The sequence below is a fragment of the Harpegnathos saltator genome, unplaced genomic scaffold (assembly GCF_003227715.2).
Source record: "Harpegnathos saltator strain DR-91 unplaced genomic scaffold, Hsal_v8.6 scaffold846, whole genome shotgun sequence".
Lineage (NCBI taxonomy): Eukaryota > Metazoa > Arthropoda > Insecta > Hymenoptera > Formicidae > Harpegnathos > Harpegnathos saltator.
In genome coordinates, this window is record NW_020230700.1 from 262218 (window position 1) to 277498 (window position 15281).

Here is a 15281-nt window from a genome sequence, read left to right on the forward strand (position 1 = left end):
ACCTTTTCAGGATTCGAGTGTCGTTGTGGCGGACTATTCTGCGCGGTGCATCGATACAGTGACAAGCACGACTGCAAATTTGATTACAAAGAAATGGGCGCTCAAGAGATTCGGCGCAACAATCCAGTTGTTGTTGGTGAAAAAGTGCAAAAAATTTGAACTATTTAGTGTGTAGTCGTTGGGAAAATGGTTATATAACTATTATAAACAAACAGAATATAAAACAGGAGAAAACGAGATAAATTATCTGGCAGCTGATTCGCACGTCAAGGGGTGAAACGAGCGAGAGCGAACGAAAGAGAGAGAGAGAGAGAGAGAGAGAGAGAGAGAGAGAGAGAGAGAGAGAGAGAGAGAGAGAGAGAGAGAGAGAGAGAGAGAAAGAGTGTGTGTGCGTGTATATGTTGTATATGTTTGTGTGTGTGAGTGAGAGAGAGAGAAAGAGGGAACGAGTGTTACAGAGTGAGAGTGAACGCGCGAGATTGAAAACAAAATTGTTTTGTAGCCGAAAGCCGAGGAAAGTTAGAAGAAAAAGAAGAAAATGAAACGAATATCAGAGAGAACAAATAAACGAAAGATTGCAAATTTAGAATGTGTGCGTATGAATGAATGAGTTCTTAATTGGATGCCAGTGCCATGTAAGTTTCAGATTGTCATCTAGTGAGAGTTTTAATTGAGAATATACCTGGTTACTAACTGCTGCCAGCTTACTACTATTATTATCTATTATTATCTTCATGATTATTACGGTTTATAATTATTCTATATTATGTTTATTAATTTACTTAAAAAGCGAAATTCGCATATAAGGCTCGTTTTACATAAAGGCAGATAATTTTTTGGTGCGGTCAGTCAGTCCAGGGCATCTCATTAGGAGTTTTGGTTTGTTCGAGAAATTTTATACATTTGCTGTTTTGTTTATATATATATCAGAGAGAAAAATATGAAAAAAGTGGAGTGTTGCTTAGATAAATGGCTGACGTTGATGGGTGATCACAATCCTAGGTTTATAATTAGTCTAATAATTATTAAGTATATATTAGTCTATTGATTCATAAATAATGCAATGAAGTATAAGTAGTACTGTGTGTTTATGTCCAACTTCACGTGAATATAACCACCAATTATTACTCATTAAATATGTTTCAACCTATATTGCAAATAATTATTTACACTACGGCCGCTGGTCTGCGATTTGTAAATTAAATCCCTCTGTAACGTATATACTTGGAGGTCTCTTAGAATGTAAACGAATTGTTAATGTTTGAAATCGTCACTTAGTTTACTCGTTTTCTTTTCTTCTTTTTTTTTCTTTGCTTGTTTTTTCTGCGAGTTTCGAGTAGGATAGCTGCGCGAGGTATTCCGGTGCTGCATCGCAGCGCATAATATAAGAGTAAATGATTAATAAAATGTCTAGAGAGGCCGCGGGCATTACGTGAACGATGAAGTGGAGAATTATTGACGTTTGTAAAGCGTTGAACGTATACTAAAACCGCGCGAGCGAAGGTGGATATTACATTGATAAATTTTATAAGCCACGTATATAACATCTCTGACCGTTTCTTCTCTCCGCGCTTTAAAAACTCGTGCCGAAAACTTCGTTGTTTTTTCTTTTCCCCTTTTTTTTTCTTTTCTTTCCGTTTAGCTCACTCGTAAATAGTTGTATACATGTTTGTAAAGTTGTAGCATACCGGAAAGGTGCTATGGCTGTCCAGCTTTGTTATATTTCTGTAAAACCAAGCGAGATAATGGAGACGAGACGAACCGCAAATTATGCTCCACATGTAGGTCAATTTCATGAGAGCTTCAATTTGCATTCGGCTTTGAAGCAAATGAAAAAAAAATAATATAAAAAAAGATACATATATACAAATATATATTATATATATTACGGCTCGTCGATTTGACGTGAAGTAAACGAAACAATAAAGTTCTTTCTTTCATTATCGTATCCTGGGACAAGGCACCTATTTATCCGAATGCCGTGCTGCCGTTCTTTTATTCCTTATTTTGTAATTATTAGAACTTATATTCTTGTATAAAGTAGACTTATTCTCGTTATTTGCTTATAAGATTTATTTTTCTTCCCGTCGTACTCGAAGAATGTACAGTGATGATTCCATTTATTTTCGAGAAATATATAGAGCTTTCTGTTAAAAAAAAAGCAAAAACTGCAATCGCAAGGTCTATTGAGTCGCATTTTTCTTTCTGCGAGATGGAACAAACACGCGAGCACTGTATTCAGTTCCTCCCGTTACCAAATATCTCTCGCGTATGTATTGCCGCCGAAAAGAAAAAAACGGAGAAAATACTTCAGCTGAGAAAAAAGGAAACTCGATTTTATCCGTCGGATGAAGTGGAGCGTTGAGGACGATTTTTTTCATAAAATTTGCGACCCTCGACGATATCTAGAAATTAAGGCCGTCGAAAAAAAAGCCCGAATCTTATCTTTCGACACGATAATTCGAATTCGTTTGCGGGATGACGATTGTGTGTTGATTTCATAGACAATATATACCTTATCTCGTATCAAGGTCGCCTCGTCGATGAGTCTGTCGTTCTTTTTTTTCTTTCTAACGCACCTTTAGGAACGCTGACGCTGAGAGAAATCGGAATCGTGTAAAGAAAGAAGAGACGCGCAAACAGATACACACACACATACATACACACACACACACATACAATACCGAAATGCGAACATACCATACGCGAACGTACACATACATGAGTTACACAATAGACAAACACACCGATTATCAGTAATATCGACGGAATGGTTGCCTTCAGGCCTTCATCCTATTTTAGGCATAGCATATTTTTCTAACGTATATCGCAATATCGGAATAATCTTGCCTAGCGAGAGCGATCGAATGATAGAGAGAAAGAGGGAGAGAAAGGAAGCGAGAGAAAGGAAGAGAATGAGGGAGAGAGTGACTGAGGGAGTGTGTATTGAGAACAGATGCCTGTGAGTGAGGTAGAGGAATGTATGCGGGAATAAAAATGATTTATTGAGTTAAAAAAGAGTGTGAGAGAGCCAGAGAGAAAAAGAGATCGAGAGATTGTGAGCGAAAGAAAAAAAAAGGGAGAAACAAAAATGAGGATTATCAGCGACGATCGTATTCGGCTGACTATATAAGGACGTAACGATGCTTGTAATTATTACGATTGATATTAGTACGTTTAAGCTATTAAAAAGTAACATCAACTTTAATATATTATATGATTACAATTACCATCCTTTGAAATGCTTTAGACATTTAGGTTTCACGTAAAAGGAAAGTTAGTATACTCCTATACGCGGAGATCCCTACCTCCTTTCTTTCCTCTTCTCCATTTTATCCTCCATCCACTTTGCTCTCCTCCTCGTCCTCGTCCTCGTCCTGTCATTCTTCTCTTCCCAGCCCTCGCGGACCTTTTAACAGTTCTCTTAAAACGTTTATAATTATATAATATAGTGGACTATATTTATGTATATTTAAAAACAAATATATATAAATGCATCGCCCTTAAAACGCGAAAAGCCGGCAATCCGTTTTTGTGTGTTCTTGACTTTATATAGAGAAGACTCTAATCTCGGCACCTCTCTTCTACGAGTTACATTGTAGCCACTTGTACAAAACATCTCCCAGACGTAAAACGAGGTGCGACTTTATTTTCTCTGTAATGAAAATTTCTGCTGCAATAAACGGTTTATCTTTTATCACACGCTGGATATTTGGATCTGACACTATGACTGAAATTTACGCGCGCATACCGCGTTCTTTTGCAAAATTATTCAACACGAACGTGAATTTTCGAAATCCACTCACACACGCGTATCTAATGCCTTGTTATCGATTTTAATTATTTCGAATATATACGAATGAAAAGTTTGCCGTTTTTGTTTTAATTTCATCGAGCATTTAGCTTTCACGGATTTATTAAATTATTCTTGAATCGTGTTCTGCGAAGCGAACTTCAATTTTCAGTAGTAAAATTCAGTCGAGCATGTTATGTGCGCATCGAGCAGAAAATTAAGCCATTTTTATTTTATGTTGGCAAACGAAGACGAAAGTTTGTACGATTCGTTACTTTGATGCGTTAATGATGAATAAAATTTGGGTGACTTGTTGTTGAGTTGTTCTACTTGAAAATGTGCTATGCGCACAGACTAGAAAAATTATTTTTTTTTCAATTATGGGAAGTAGACGAAGTTCAATAGTTTATAACTTTGGCGACAATTATAACAAGATGATTTGAGAAATGTACAGTTTACAGTCTTTAGTTTTCAAACGTATTTTCGGATATGATTGTTTATTTATGTTTCACTGTGTTACACGAGATCTTTCAAGTGAAATCCTCGTGAAGTTCATCAAGTTAAATCGAGACATAAGATGTCTAAAAGACGTCATAATGACGTTATTATGATCACTTTTTACGTCTAAAAAATTTTATGACGTCTTTAAGACGTCATAATGTTGTCTGGGAACATTCACGCCATTTGAGAGCAAAAACCTGTCCCTATAATTTGACTATGAGTAAATCGTTGTGCTTCTTCTCAGAGTTGTTCAATATTGAGATAAAGATATTCTTTGAGTAGCCGCTAAGAACGATTAGATATTCATTAGAAAATATAAAGAGGGAGCTTACAAAATTCCTTCTTTAAAACGCACCTGTTATATTTTTGATATAAATAAGTCGTAAATGTGTAAAGAAACTCACTTAAAAAATAAGATTAAATACACAGAATCATTAAAACTTTTCATTTAATTCGATATATCTTGATCTGAAATAACGGCAACGTTCTCGTGTTAAGCTTAACACATCTGCACAAACTGAAAACTCCAAGTTGTAAAATACTTTTTGAAACATATTATCATGACTTACAATATTATAATCACAAATATGTCGATATAGTTTATCGTACTTTGCTTCTATCATAATCTATCATAATTTGATTCTATCATAATCGAGAAAAGTAATTCTCGAATTTTTATGTGTAAGAGCATACTTGACATATCATTAATTTGTGCTATATCAAAGTAAATAGTTCGCCAATTTTTTACTCTGTTCAACGATATTTATTGAATTGCAAATTTTGAAAGAAATCATTTGATCTATCACTGAGCAGTATTACGTATTCGATTTGTGAAGATGGTGATGGATCGTAGTGGAAACTTCAGAACTAAAAGGAAAATAACGTAAAAGTCTTAGCTTTGGTAAAAATTACAATAATATTGCGATCGAGCAGCAGATCGTACGCATTTGTATTTTTATTTATTAACAAGAACAAAGTTCTGTGACGCCAAAATATATTGTGCAAACAAACATATATATGCACGTGCAAAGTATATAAATTTTACTGATAATATATAAATAATACAATTTCTTCTTCATTATTTTGGCCTGACTTTTATGCCCCACTTCAACTGAAATAATACAAATAATCTAAGTTACATAAGTATTTACATAAGTAATCAAACTTAAGCTAGCGGCACACGGTGCTTGTTTTCGTGCTGGATTGCTTATTGGATGAAAATACTGCGTTCTGATTGGTACATTTCCGAAGATGGATGGAAATGCACCAATCAGAGCACAGTATTTTCATTCAGCAAGCAATCCAGCATGAAAACAAGCACCGTGTGCCACTGGCTTAAGAAATATTTAGAAGATAATCGGTCGCTGAAGTTAGCGGTGCTTGCTGGATCTAGTGAAGTTCATTTACAGACTAGAAATACTAGTTTTTGATTGGTGAACTTTTAATATTACTAGATTCCACTAGATTCAGCACGAAACAAGCATCGTGTGCTCATAGCACAGTATGCACAGTAGCGACATTCTCTGTCGGCACCTTTGATGTTAGCGCTTCCAAAAATGAACTGCGCATGTACAATCTTATTATTTAACTAATAGCAGGCAGGGACCACTTGAGACTACAAACGCTTAACGTTATCTAGAGAGAGAAGAATGTCGTGAGCGTAGAGCGTCAGGTAGCTCAGTGGTTTAGAGCAATCGTCCAGCAAACGAAAGACCCGGGTTCGATTCCCGGTCTAACGACTACCGCGCTCTCGATAGTTTTCTCTCTTCGGAACGAAAATAAAGCCAACGGCACACGGTGCTTGTTTTCGTGCTGGATTGCTTGCTGGATGAAAATACTGCGTTCTGATTGGTGCATTTCCATCCATCTTCGGAAAAGTACCAATCAGAACGCAGTATTTTCATCCAGCAAGCAATCCAGCACGAAAACAAGTACCGTGTGCCACTGGCTTAAGATGCAGGTCCCGAACGCACGGCGTCCCGTCGCCACCTAGTACGTCCTCCCTCCTTTCATGGTTCCACTTCAGACTACAAACGCTTTAAAAGGCTATTTTACGGTGTTCAAAGTATTTGAACATTTAATGAATTGTACTCTATACGATTTAATAAAAATTTAAATAAATATATATATAAATAGAAAAAACGAGAGAAAGAGAGAGAGAGAGAGCAGAAATTGAAATTAACAATTGTGACAGAAAGATGGTTTGCGCTTTTTAGCTGCACTGCTGAACTAATACCCGTATTCATAGTTCTTCCTTATCTTAAGGATGAAGGAAGTCTCCATGAACGATTCCTTGAATCTCCAAGACCGCCTTATTTCATAAATGTACCTCGAGTCTTCCTTCCAGAAGGAAGGAATATTTTAGGGATTTTAGTGATTACTGGATACAGCATTGTTTTATGGCGTCAGTAACCTAACCTAGCACCAGTTCAGCAGTGTAGCGAAAAAGAACAGGCTTGTAACTTGTCAGTTCTGTCACTATCTTATTTACAATAAAACAAAAATCATATTAGTCAATAATGGATAAAAGTGTTCATTATACGGATCAGGAGAGAATGCTCTTGGCGCAGCTTATTTCAGAAGAAAAAGCTATTGAAAATAAAAAAACCGGTGCGACAAATATGAAGAATAAGGCAGAGGCATGGGAGAGAATAACAAAAAAATACGCTAGCGAAGGTTGTACACCTCGTTCCAACAAACAACTGAGGAAATGCTGGGATAACATATGAAACAAGTAAGTAATAATGATCTTATTGATATAATAATAATCTTATTGATAATTTATTAGTTTATTATATATACTTTTGTTAAGTGAACTTCTTTTTACATATGTCCTAGACAGCACACGGATGTCCATTGGACGTCTATTATATGTCCATTTTTTTTACAAAAGATGTCCATAGGACGTACGTTTGTCATAACTTCGGACATAGGACGTCCGATGGACATACATCGGACGTCCTATAAGTCCGACGTCCAATAAGGACATCCTTGTTACGTCTAATTTATGTCCACGGACATAAATCGGACATACGGACATAAATTAGATGCGAAACATACATCCACTGGATGTCCGGTACTGTCTGGGTTGTATGTTCTTATATTCGGTTCCTTTTTATTATATTTTGATACTTATTATCTTATTAATTTATCATTTCAGGAAACGAAAATTAAACACGGTGATTCGGCACCACCAGCTTATGACAGGTAAAGGTTCTGCACTAGTATAACCGAATGACCCAGTAATGGAATTCATGAATGCAACACATGCTAACTTAGACGTAGAAATTAATTGCCCATTTGGCAGCACTGCAGTATTTGAGAAAGAATGTAAGCACTATACGTAGATCTTATTTTTCTTTTATATTACAACATTCAATTTTGACTTTTCATTTTTCAGATAATGTACAGATATGTTCTACGTCCACACAAAGACCATCCACACAAGTGATCATCGAAGATGAAAATGAAATGGACGAGGAAGATACTAATGATGTATTTCTGTATGATCAGAACATCCCATCTAAATCTCATAGCATATCATTGGAAAAAGGGGCCACTTTAAAGAGTAAAAATCTAATAATAATGAAAAATCTTACAAATTAAGTTTATATTAATTATTAATATTCGTTAATATGAATAATATTTCGTTGTCATTTCAATAACTTGCTGGTAAAGCAAATATATCCCAGTAACATTACATATTAAACTTTGTATATTACAACATTAAATGAACACATAACTTCAACTGATTTGTGTATGAAATTAAATACATAAATATTTCAGCAACAGCCTAATGTATAATGTTTATATATTAGGTAAATCAGAAAGTTCCGTCCGTTTAGCGACAAGTAGCTATAGCTAGAACTGTAACTGTGTTAACCTGTAATGTCTAAACGAAGCTTAATAGTTTGTTTTGACATCTGTTAATAACATTCAGTACATAAAAGTATATGTTTGCATCAATAACATTGTTTTTCACTACATCGAAAATGTCGAAATTTGAGCCAAATAAGCGTCATTTGCGCAAAGTGTTAATCTTTTGCTCCAATTGGAAGAAAACTGCAGCTGAAGCTCATCGAACGCTTGTAGAAGTTTATGGTGATAATGCTCCTTCCGATAAAACATGCAGAGAATGGTTTCGACGCTTTAAAAGTGGTGATTTTGATATAGAGGATAAAGAACGTTCTGGACGGCCAAGAGTATTCGAAGACGAAGAATTGCAGGCATTGGTGGACGAAGATCCATGTCAAACGCAAAAGCAACTTGCAGAAACATTAAATTGTGCTCAATCTGTTATTTCCGATCGTTTGAAAGCCTTAAGAAAGGTTTACAACGAAGGAAAATGGATCCCGTATGAACTGAAGTCAAGAGACATTGAAAGGCGAAAAACTACCTGCGAAATTCTGCTTGCTAGGCAACAAAGAAAGGGGTTTTTACTTCGTATCATCACTGGGGATGAAAAATGGATTTATTTTGACAACCCCAAACGTCGAAAAACTATTTACGATCCCGGCCAACCCTCAACATCGACGCCAAAACAGAATATCCACGGAAAGAAGGCAATGCTCTGTATTTGGTGGGATCAGAAGTGTGTGCTGTACTATGAGCTGTTGAAAAGTGGTCAAACAGTCACAGGGGATCTCTACAGAGAACAAATGATCCGTTTGAGCCGAGCATTACACGAAAAACGACTAGAATATGAAACGAGACAGCATAAAGTGATTTTGCTTCATGACAACAGTCGGCCTCACGTCACAAAATCTGTCAAGGAAACGTTAGAAGCACTTCGCTGGGAAATGTTACTCTATACGGCTTATTCACCAGACTGTGCTCCTTTCGACTACCACTTGTTTCGGTCGATGGCACACGCACTTGTTGAGGAATGCTTCAATTCTTATGAAAACGTCGAAAAATAGGTTTCTGACCGGATAGCCTTAAAAAATGAGTCATTCTTTTGCCGCGGAATTCGCTTGCTGACCGAAAGATAGGAAAAAGTCATCGCTAACGATAGATAGTACTTTGATATACTTTTTCATTTTGTTTCTTAAATAAAGCCATACATATTGCAAGAAAACGGACGGAACTTTCCGATTGACCTAATAATAATAGGATTTTTATCTTATTGGCAATATTCAAATCGCAACGAAACGAAAGTGGAGGAAAGTAATCTTCATTTCATCAAATTAATGATAATAAAATACTAATGGTAAAATAATTGATTTTCAGAACTCTAACGAAAAATAATTAAGATTAATAAAACTGTGAGAAGCAATTGAAGCAGCGGGAGCTTCATGCTAAAAAATGGCGATTGCTGAAGCAGAAGAGAAGATTGTTATGCTAAAACTGTTGAGGGAGGAAGAGACACTCAGGCAAACATAGTATAATATAAAATATTTATATGATAAAACAACCTTTTTAAAGTTATCACACAGATGTAAGTTTTTAAATATGTAGTTATTGTTACAAGTATAAAATATTTATATAAATTTGTTGTTTATTACAAAATATACTTATTACAAAAGATGAAATCTTGTGTTTTTAAATTTTGAAACGCCACTTTAAATAAGAAACATTTTAGTTTAGTTTTTGGTAAATAAATAAAACATTCTTCAAATAATTATTAATTTTTAATCTAAGCATATGTATAAGTGTAAATTTGTATGAATTTATCTTGATTAACATTATTAGAACATGCCATTTATCGTAGATATAAACTTGATATAAAAAATATAATTGGTTCACAGTACTGTTTCATATTTAAGAAAAATGTCTTAAAATAAAAACATTTCTGTGCGCAATCCTATACCATCTTGTTCTCGATTTATAATATCCTTAAATATATTCTCATTAAGCTCCTCTCAGACCACCCAAATTATTTTGTATACACATTGTGCAAAACGGTAGTGGCACATACAATTGCCACCGATGTGGTCAACGTTGTTCTTAAGCCGTAGTACAGGCATGGAAATCGACGTTTCCAAACTCCGAATAGTTGTTCAACTATAACTCATATTTTGGTACGTGCAATATTGTATCGAATTTCTGCGTCTGTCTCAGGTCTTAAAACAGGCGTCAGTAGATAGCTGCGGCACGCATATCCACTATTACCAAGTAAAATGCCGTCCAGGTGTCCTAGCTCGAAACGACAGGCCGCTTCGATAAAATATTACGGCATCGTGAGTTGAACCTGGATGCCTGACAACTATGTCAAGAATTTCTTGTTGAGGTCCAGCTACATCTCACCACCGGATGCCACCACTGTCGGGCGAACGAGGACACGGCGGAACATACGTTGGGTTCATGCGGGGCATAGATTCGACAACGCCGTGTTCTCGCCCGAGCAGTGGGGTGCCGGGTGGAGGCCCTCTAGCTCCCGCGCATGATCCAGGCCATGTGCGGGAGCGAGGAGGCGTGGGGGACGGCGGTCTTCTTCTGCAAGGACCTTATGTCCCAGAAGGAGACCGCCGAACAGGCCGCCGCCACGTGTTACAACAGGTGTTACAAGGAGCGGCGGGGCTGACGGCGGGACTGGCGACCCCGAGGATGGGTAGTGGGCCCGAGGTGGCGCCAGCCGAGGAGCCGCCCCCGATTCGTCGGGGACCTCCTCGGCCGCTTCAGACTCGCTTCCGTACGCGCGGGGGAGGGCGACGGGTGTAAACCTGCCTTCCCCGCGCGTCGGGAAGGATTGATAAAAGGGGAGTGGAGGCCCGTTTTGGGACGGGCCTCACTCCCCTTCCCCCTCAGGTAATGAGGGGGGTCAGGAGAAAGGGTGGGTCCCCCCTCTCCTTAACTGTAACCGGAAGGCCAACCCGGCCGGGCAACCGGCCAGGGTACCGCGCCCCGACTCCCTGTGTGGGAGGGGCGCGGTAGTCGAGCGTGGGGCTCTCGGTCAGTCCTGGGGCCGGAGTGTTGGGGAGAGAATGCAGAAGTAGTTCGCCTGACTTCCCTCATCATGGCCCGATCGGTAGATATCCCGGTGGGGTTTTAGCCGATAAGAGTCCGACATAACCCCCGCCCTTCCAAAGGGGTGCGAGTATCCATGAAGATTTCCCCATCGTTATAAAAAAAAAGGTCCAGCTACAACCTATAAAAACAAATCATAAAAATTAACTTATTATTAACTTATTCATAATTATTTAACATACGAAATTTGACATGCACACAAAATAAAACAGTTGAAAAAATGTACCTGTACATTTAGAGAGAACCATCTTTCCGATTCCGGAATATCTTTCCCTTATTTCCTTCAGGATTCGCTATGCATATATGGATGCAATCGATACATCCTATTATGGGATGGAAAGTTGGCCACATCATAAAATTTATTTTTATTATCTCGACGTTTTTGTTCGGTGGAAAAATTAATATATACATTCAAATGTGATGCTAAAATTCTGGAAACTCGTGCAACAATTCTCGATACTGATGCTTGACTATATCCTTGCAAGTCTCCACTAACAATTTGCAATTAAAACAGCATACAAATGAAATGAAAATTAATTGTTTACTATGGTGTTACAACAAAAGTTTCAAACCTGAAAACTGCATGTTGCGTGAAAATGCAGTGCCATTAACAATTGCATTAATGCCCTGATAGCACATGTTCTCTTTGAGACGTCCTAAGGATGTACTGAGGATGAAGTAACATCCCTAGGACGTCCTCAAGACGTCCTCTGGACATCTGTGCTATTAGGGTGGAGAAACTACAGTTGTTCAATCGCCTCAACCGAGCATTTACCAAAGATAATAAGATCTCAATCACAACTCTTTTGTTGAATCTGTACTTTTTCCGAAAAGGAACATCTTCGAAAAATTCCAAGGGATTTTCCCAATCACGAATGTACCTTTTTACAAGTCGATACAGAATCGGATCCTCTGGATTTTCGTCCTCAATCCCTCGTCAGAATCATTTAAAAATGCATTGTCCATGATTTTTTTTTTATTTATACACTGTCTGAAAATGCGACACCACAAGTAACTACAAAATTAAAATGTAACAAATTTTTATAGGTTATAATTGGTTGTACTCTGCGCATCATGTGCTAAAAGTAGTCTGTTCATTTTTGCTGCACTTCTGAACTAATACAATAGAGTGAGAGAAAATATATTTATTTCACTCTAACTTTTGTGATAGTTCAGAAGTGCAGCAAAAACGAACAGATCAAAGGCGGCATCTCCTCAAGGAAGCTCGTGACGTCCCTTGAGATAAGAAAGTCAATAAGGCTCCTTATTCGGTCAAGGAAGGTTTATGAAATGTGGAATAAGGAATAAAGGATCCTTATTCCTTAAGGAAGGACTATGAATACGGGTATTTGTGTAATAAGTTATAGTGAGACATATAGTATATTTGTTCTGCGAGAAAGTGAGATAGAAAAAGATGTCTGTAACGCTATTGGTTAGGTAACACGGCTGCGCATGTGCAGTTTATTTTTGGAGACGCAAATGGAGAGTGTCGTTACTGTGGCCGTGTTCCAAAATTCACTACCAGCGCTGAAAAGTTATAGTTTGCGTGACACAAACTATATATTTTCAGTACTGGCAATGAATTTTGAAACACGGCCTATGTATACTGTGCTGCTAGTTTAATAGAAGGAAGGCACCTAATTCGACACAGCCACGATTGGAACAACCAATCGACGTAAAATATTATCTAGTAAATTACTAGATCAACCAATCAACCATTTACTTTGTGTCCAATCGTGTTGTGTCAAATAGATGCACGCCCGAACAGAAATATCGAATATCAATTTATTATTTGAATGTTGGTCAGCTTTAAATTCCCTTTATTTACAGTGTTAGTGCATGCCAACATGCAAAACATCTAACGTATGTAGTTGTGGATAAACAGAAGAATCATCTTCTGATATTTTTCTAAAAACCGCGCGCAAGACGAGCGGAATTATATTTTTGAAATTGAGCTGAATCTTTCGAGCACACACGGTATCGAAGATGTCGATTGGAGTACCTATTAAGGTGCTTCACGAGGCCGAGGGCCACATCATAACCTGCGAGACCAATACCGGCGAAGTGTATCGCGGCAAACTGATAGAAGCTGAAGACAATATGAACTGTCAGATGCAAAATATAACAGTGACTTATCGAGATGGTCGGGTAGCTCAACTGGAGAATGTGTACATACGCGGTTCGAAAATACGATTTCTTATACTACCGGACATGCTGAAGAACGCGCCCATGTTCAAACGACCGGGTGGCAAAGGTTCCGGCACTGCCGGCAGAGGAAAGTCCGCTATATTGCGTGCCCAAGGTTCGATCATGTATTGTGTTTCTATAAACATTAGTTAAAAGTGCTGTTTGCTGCAAATACTACTTTGCACGGTCATCATCAGTGATCATCATGTAATAAATATAAGACACTAATACTGAACAAGCTAAAAATTGAGTAAACTGAAGTTAGCTGAAAATTGAGTAAACTGAAGTTAGCTGAAAATTGAGTAAACTCACTATTATTATACAAGTGGTACAATTATTGATAGATAGATAAATGGTCTGTTCTTTTTAGCTGCACTACTGAACTGGTGCAATAAGTTAAAGTAAAAAAAAATATAGTTGTCTCACTCTAACTTACTGCACTAGTTCTGCAGTGCAGCTAGAAAGAACAGACCAATTGTCAGTGGATGAATGGTTCCAACATTTTTATGTGTAAATTTTGCAATTCAATAGGAGAATTTATTTTTCAATAATGAGATACATTTTTATATTGTATATGGAATACATTGGAATCTATGATGAGGTATAAAAGTATTGCAACTTTTGATCTATTGACTGTATTTATATATTAATAATTGTATCACTTGTAGAACAATAATAAGTTCATACAATTTTACTTCTTCAATATTAATATTTTATATGCAGCATTATAATTAAAATTTGGAAAATGATAAAAACATCTGAGACAATCGAGATATACTAACAAAATAGAGTTAACAAAATAATTATTTTTGTGGATTGAATAATCTTGAAACATAAGATGATATATTTCTTAGAATTATAAATGATAAAGTAAATTGTTATAGCTCGTGGCAGAGGAAGAGGACAGAATCAAAGAGGCAAAGGCACTGGTTCGGCACCATGGCTTAATCAACAAGGTCAACCTGGTGGATCTCAAGCTGGAAGAGGCAGGAATTAAACTTAATTATAAAATGTACATATATTTCTAATATTAAATATAATTGTGACTTTATTTAAATATTTTCAACCATCTGTAGAATACATTTATACATTTACTCATTTTCATCTTAAGACACATGCATGTGCATTTTTTAGAAACAATAACAAATTTAGTCACTGATAGAGTAGTTATTTATTTTTGTGGTCAATGTTTAGTCTATTAGCATACAAGTCTCCCCATTTCCTAATGTAACAAGATTCTAAAGTAAAATAAAATAAGTATTATTATTTTATAATAAAACATATATCTTTTCAATAAAGTGTTTGTATATATTTTATTAATAGCTGTGCAATGTTATATTGTATTTAAAATATGTTTGTGAAGTAGAATTAAGTGGAACAAAAAAGGCACGAATTTATAATAAAATCCTAAAAACTAAAGACCCAAACTTGACTGTTAAAATCACTTTGACTGTTAAAATCACTCAATAGCCACATAAGTATCTGATGCAATTTGGTCACTCAGAAATGTTTTTGTTTTAATTCGAACATTGTAATCAATATATAATAAGAAATGTTTAGAGTTTCGGAATATTAAATGAAAAATATAGACAAAATTTATACGTAACAGCAATACCTTGTTAAAACAATAAAGTAATATTATTATTATATGACATTTGTTCATTATCTAGGAACTAGCTCATTTTGTTAATAATATTACAAATATTAATTTTGTAATATTTCCGAGTATACATAATTATATGGGTCCAATTTGCCTTTTTGATTGGGGTCGCGGTCAACCAATCAGCGAGCGAGTTTTCCGTTGCACTTCTTTGATTGGCTACATTCAGCAGAG

At 36.5% G+C, this 15281-nt stretch overlaps 2 protein-coding genes and 1 non-coding gene across 8 annotated transcripts in view; all 3 read left to right on the top strand.

The window, feature by feature from the left end:
* drn (zinc finger AN1-type doctor no) overlaps positions 1-3702 on the top strand; it is a 36821-nt gene extending 33119 nt beyond the window's left edge. For all 6 annotated transcript variants that reach the window (XM_019845167.2, XM_025307361.1, XM_019845166.2 and 3 more), the window contains one exon: positions 11-3702. In XM_019845167.2, the coding sequence (XP_019700726.1) occupies positions 11-159 (149 nt within the window). In that variant the 3' untranslated portion in view covers positions 160-3702. The remainder of the gene's footprint in view (positions 1-10) is intronic.
* Positions 3703-5960: 2258 nt separating this feature from the next.
* Positions 5961-6033, top strand: TRNAA-AGC (transfer RNA alanine (anticodon AGC)). The gene has a single exon. It is a non-coding gene; the product is annotated as a tRNA-Ala (tRNA).
* Positions 6034-13096: 7063 nt separating this feature from the next.
* On the top strand, positions 13097-14678 carry LOC105191393 (small nuclear ribonucleoprotein Sm D3). The gene is made up of 2 exons (XM_011154755.3): positions 13097-13562; positions 14332-14678. Exons 1-2 carry the CDS (start codon positions 13247-13249, stop codon positions 14442-14444), a joined length of 429 nt encoding a protein of 142 aa, XP_011153057.1. The 5' UTR covers positions 13097-13246; the 3' UTR covers positions 14445-14678.
* The last annotated feature ends 603 nt before the right edge of the window (positions 14679-15281 follow it).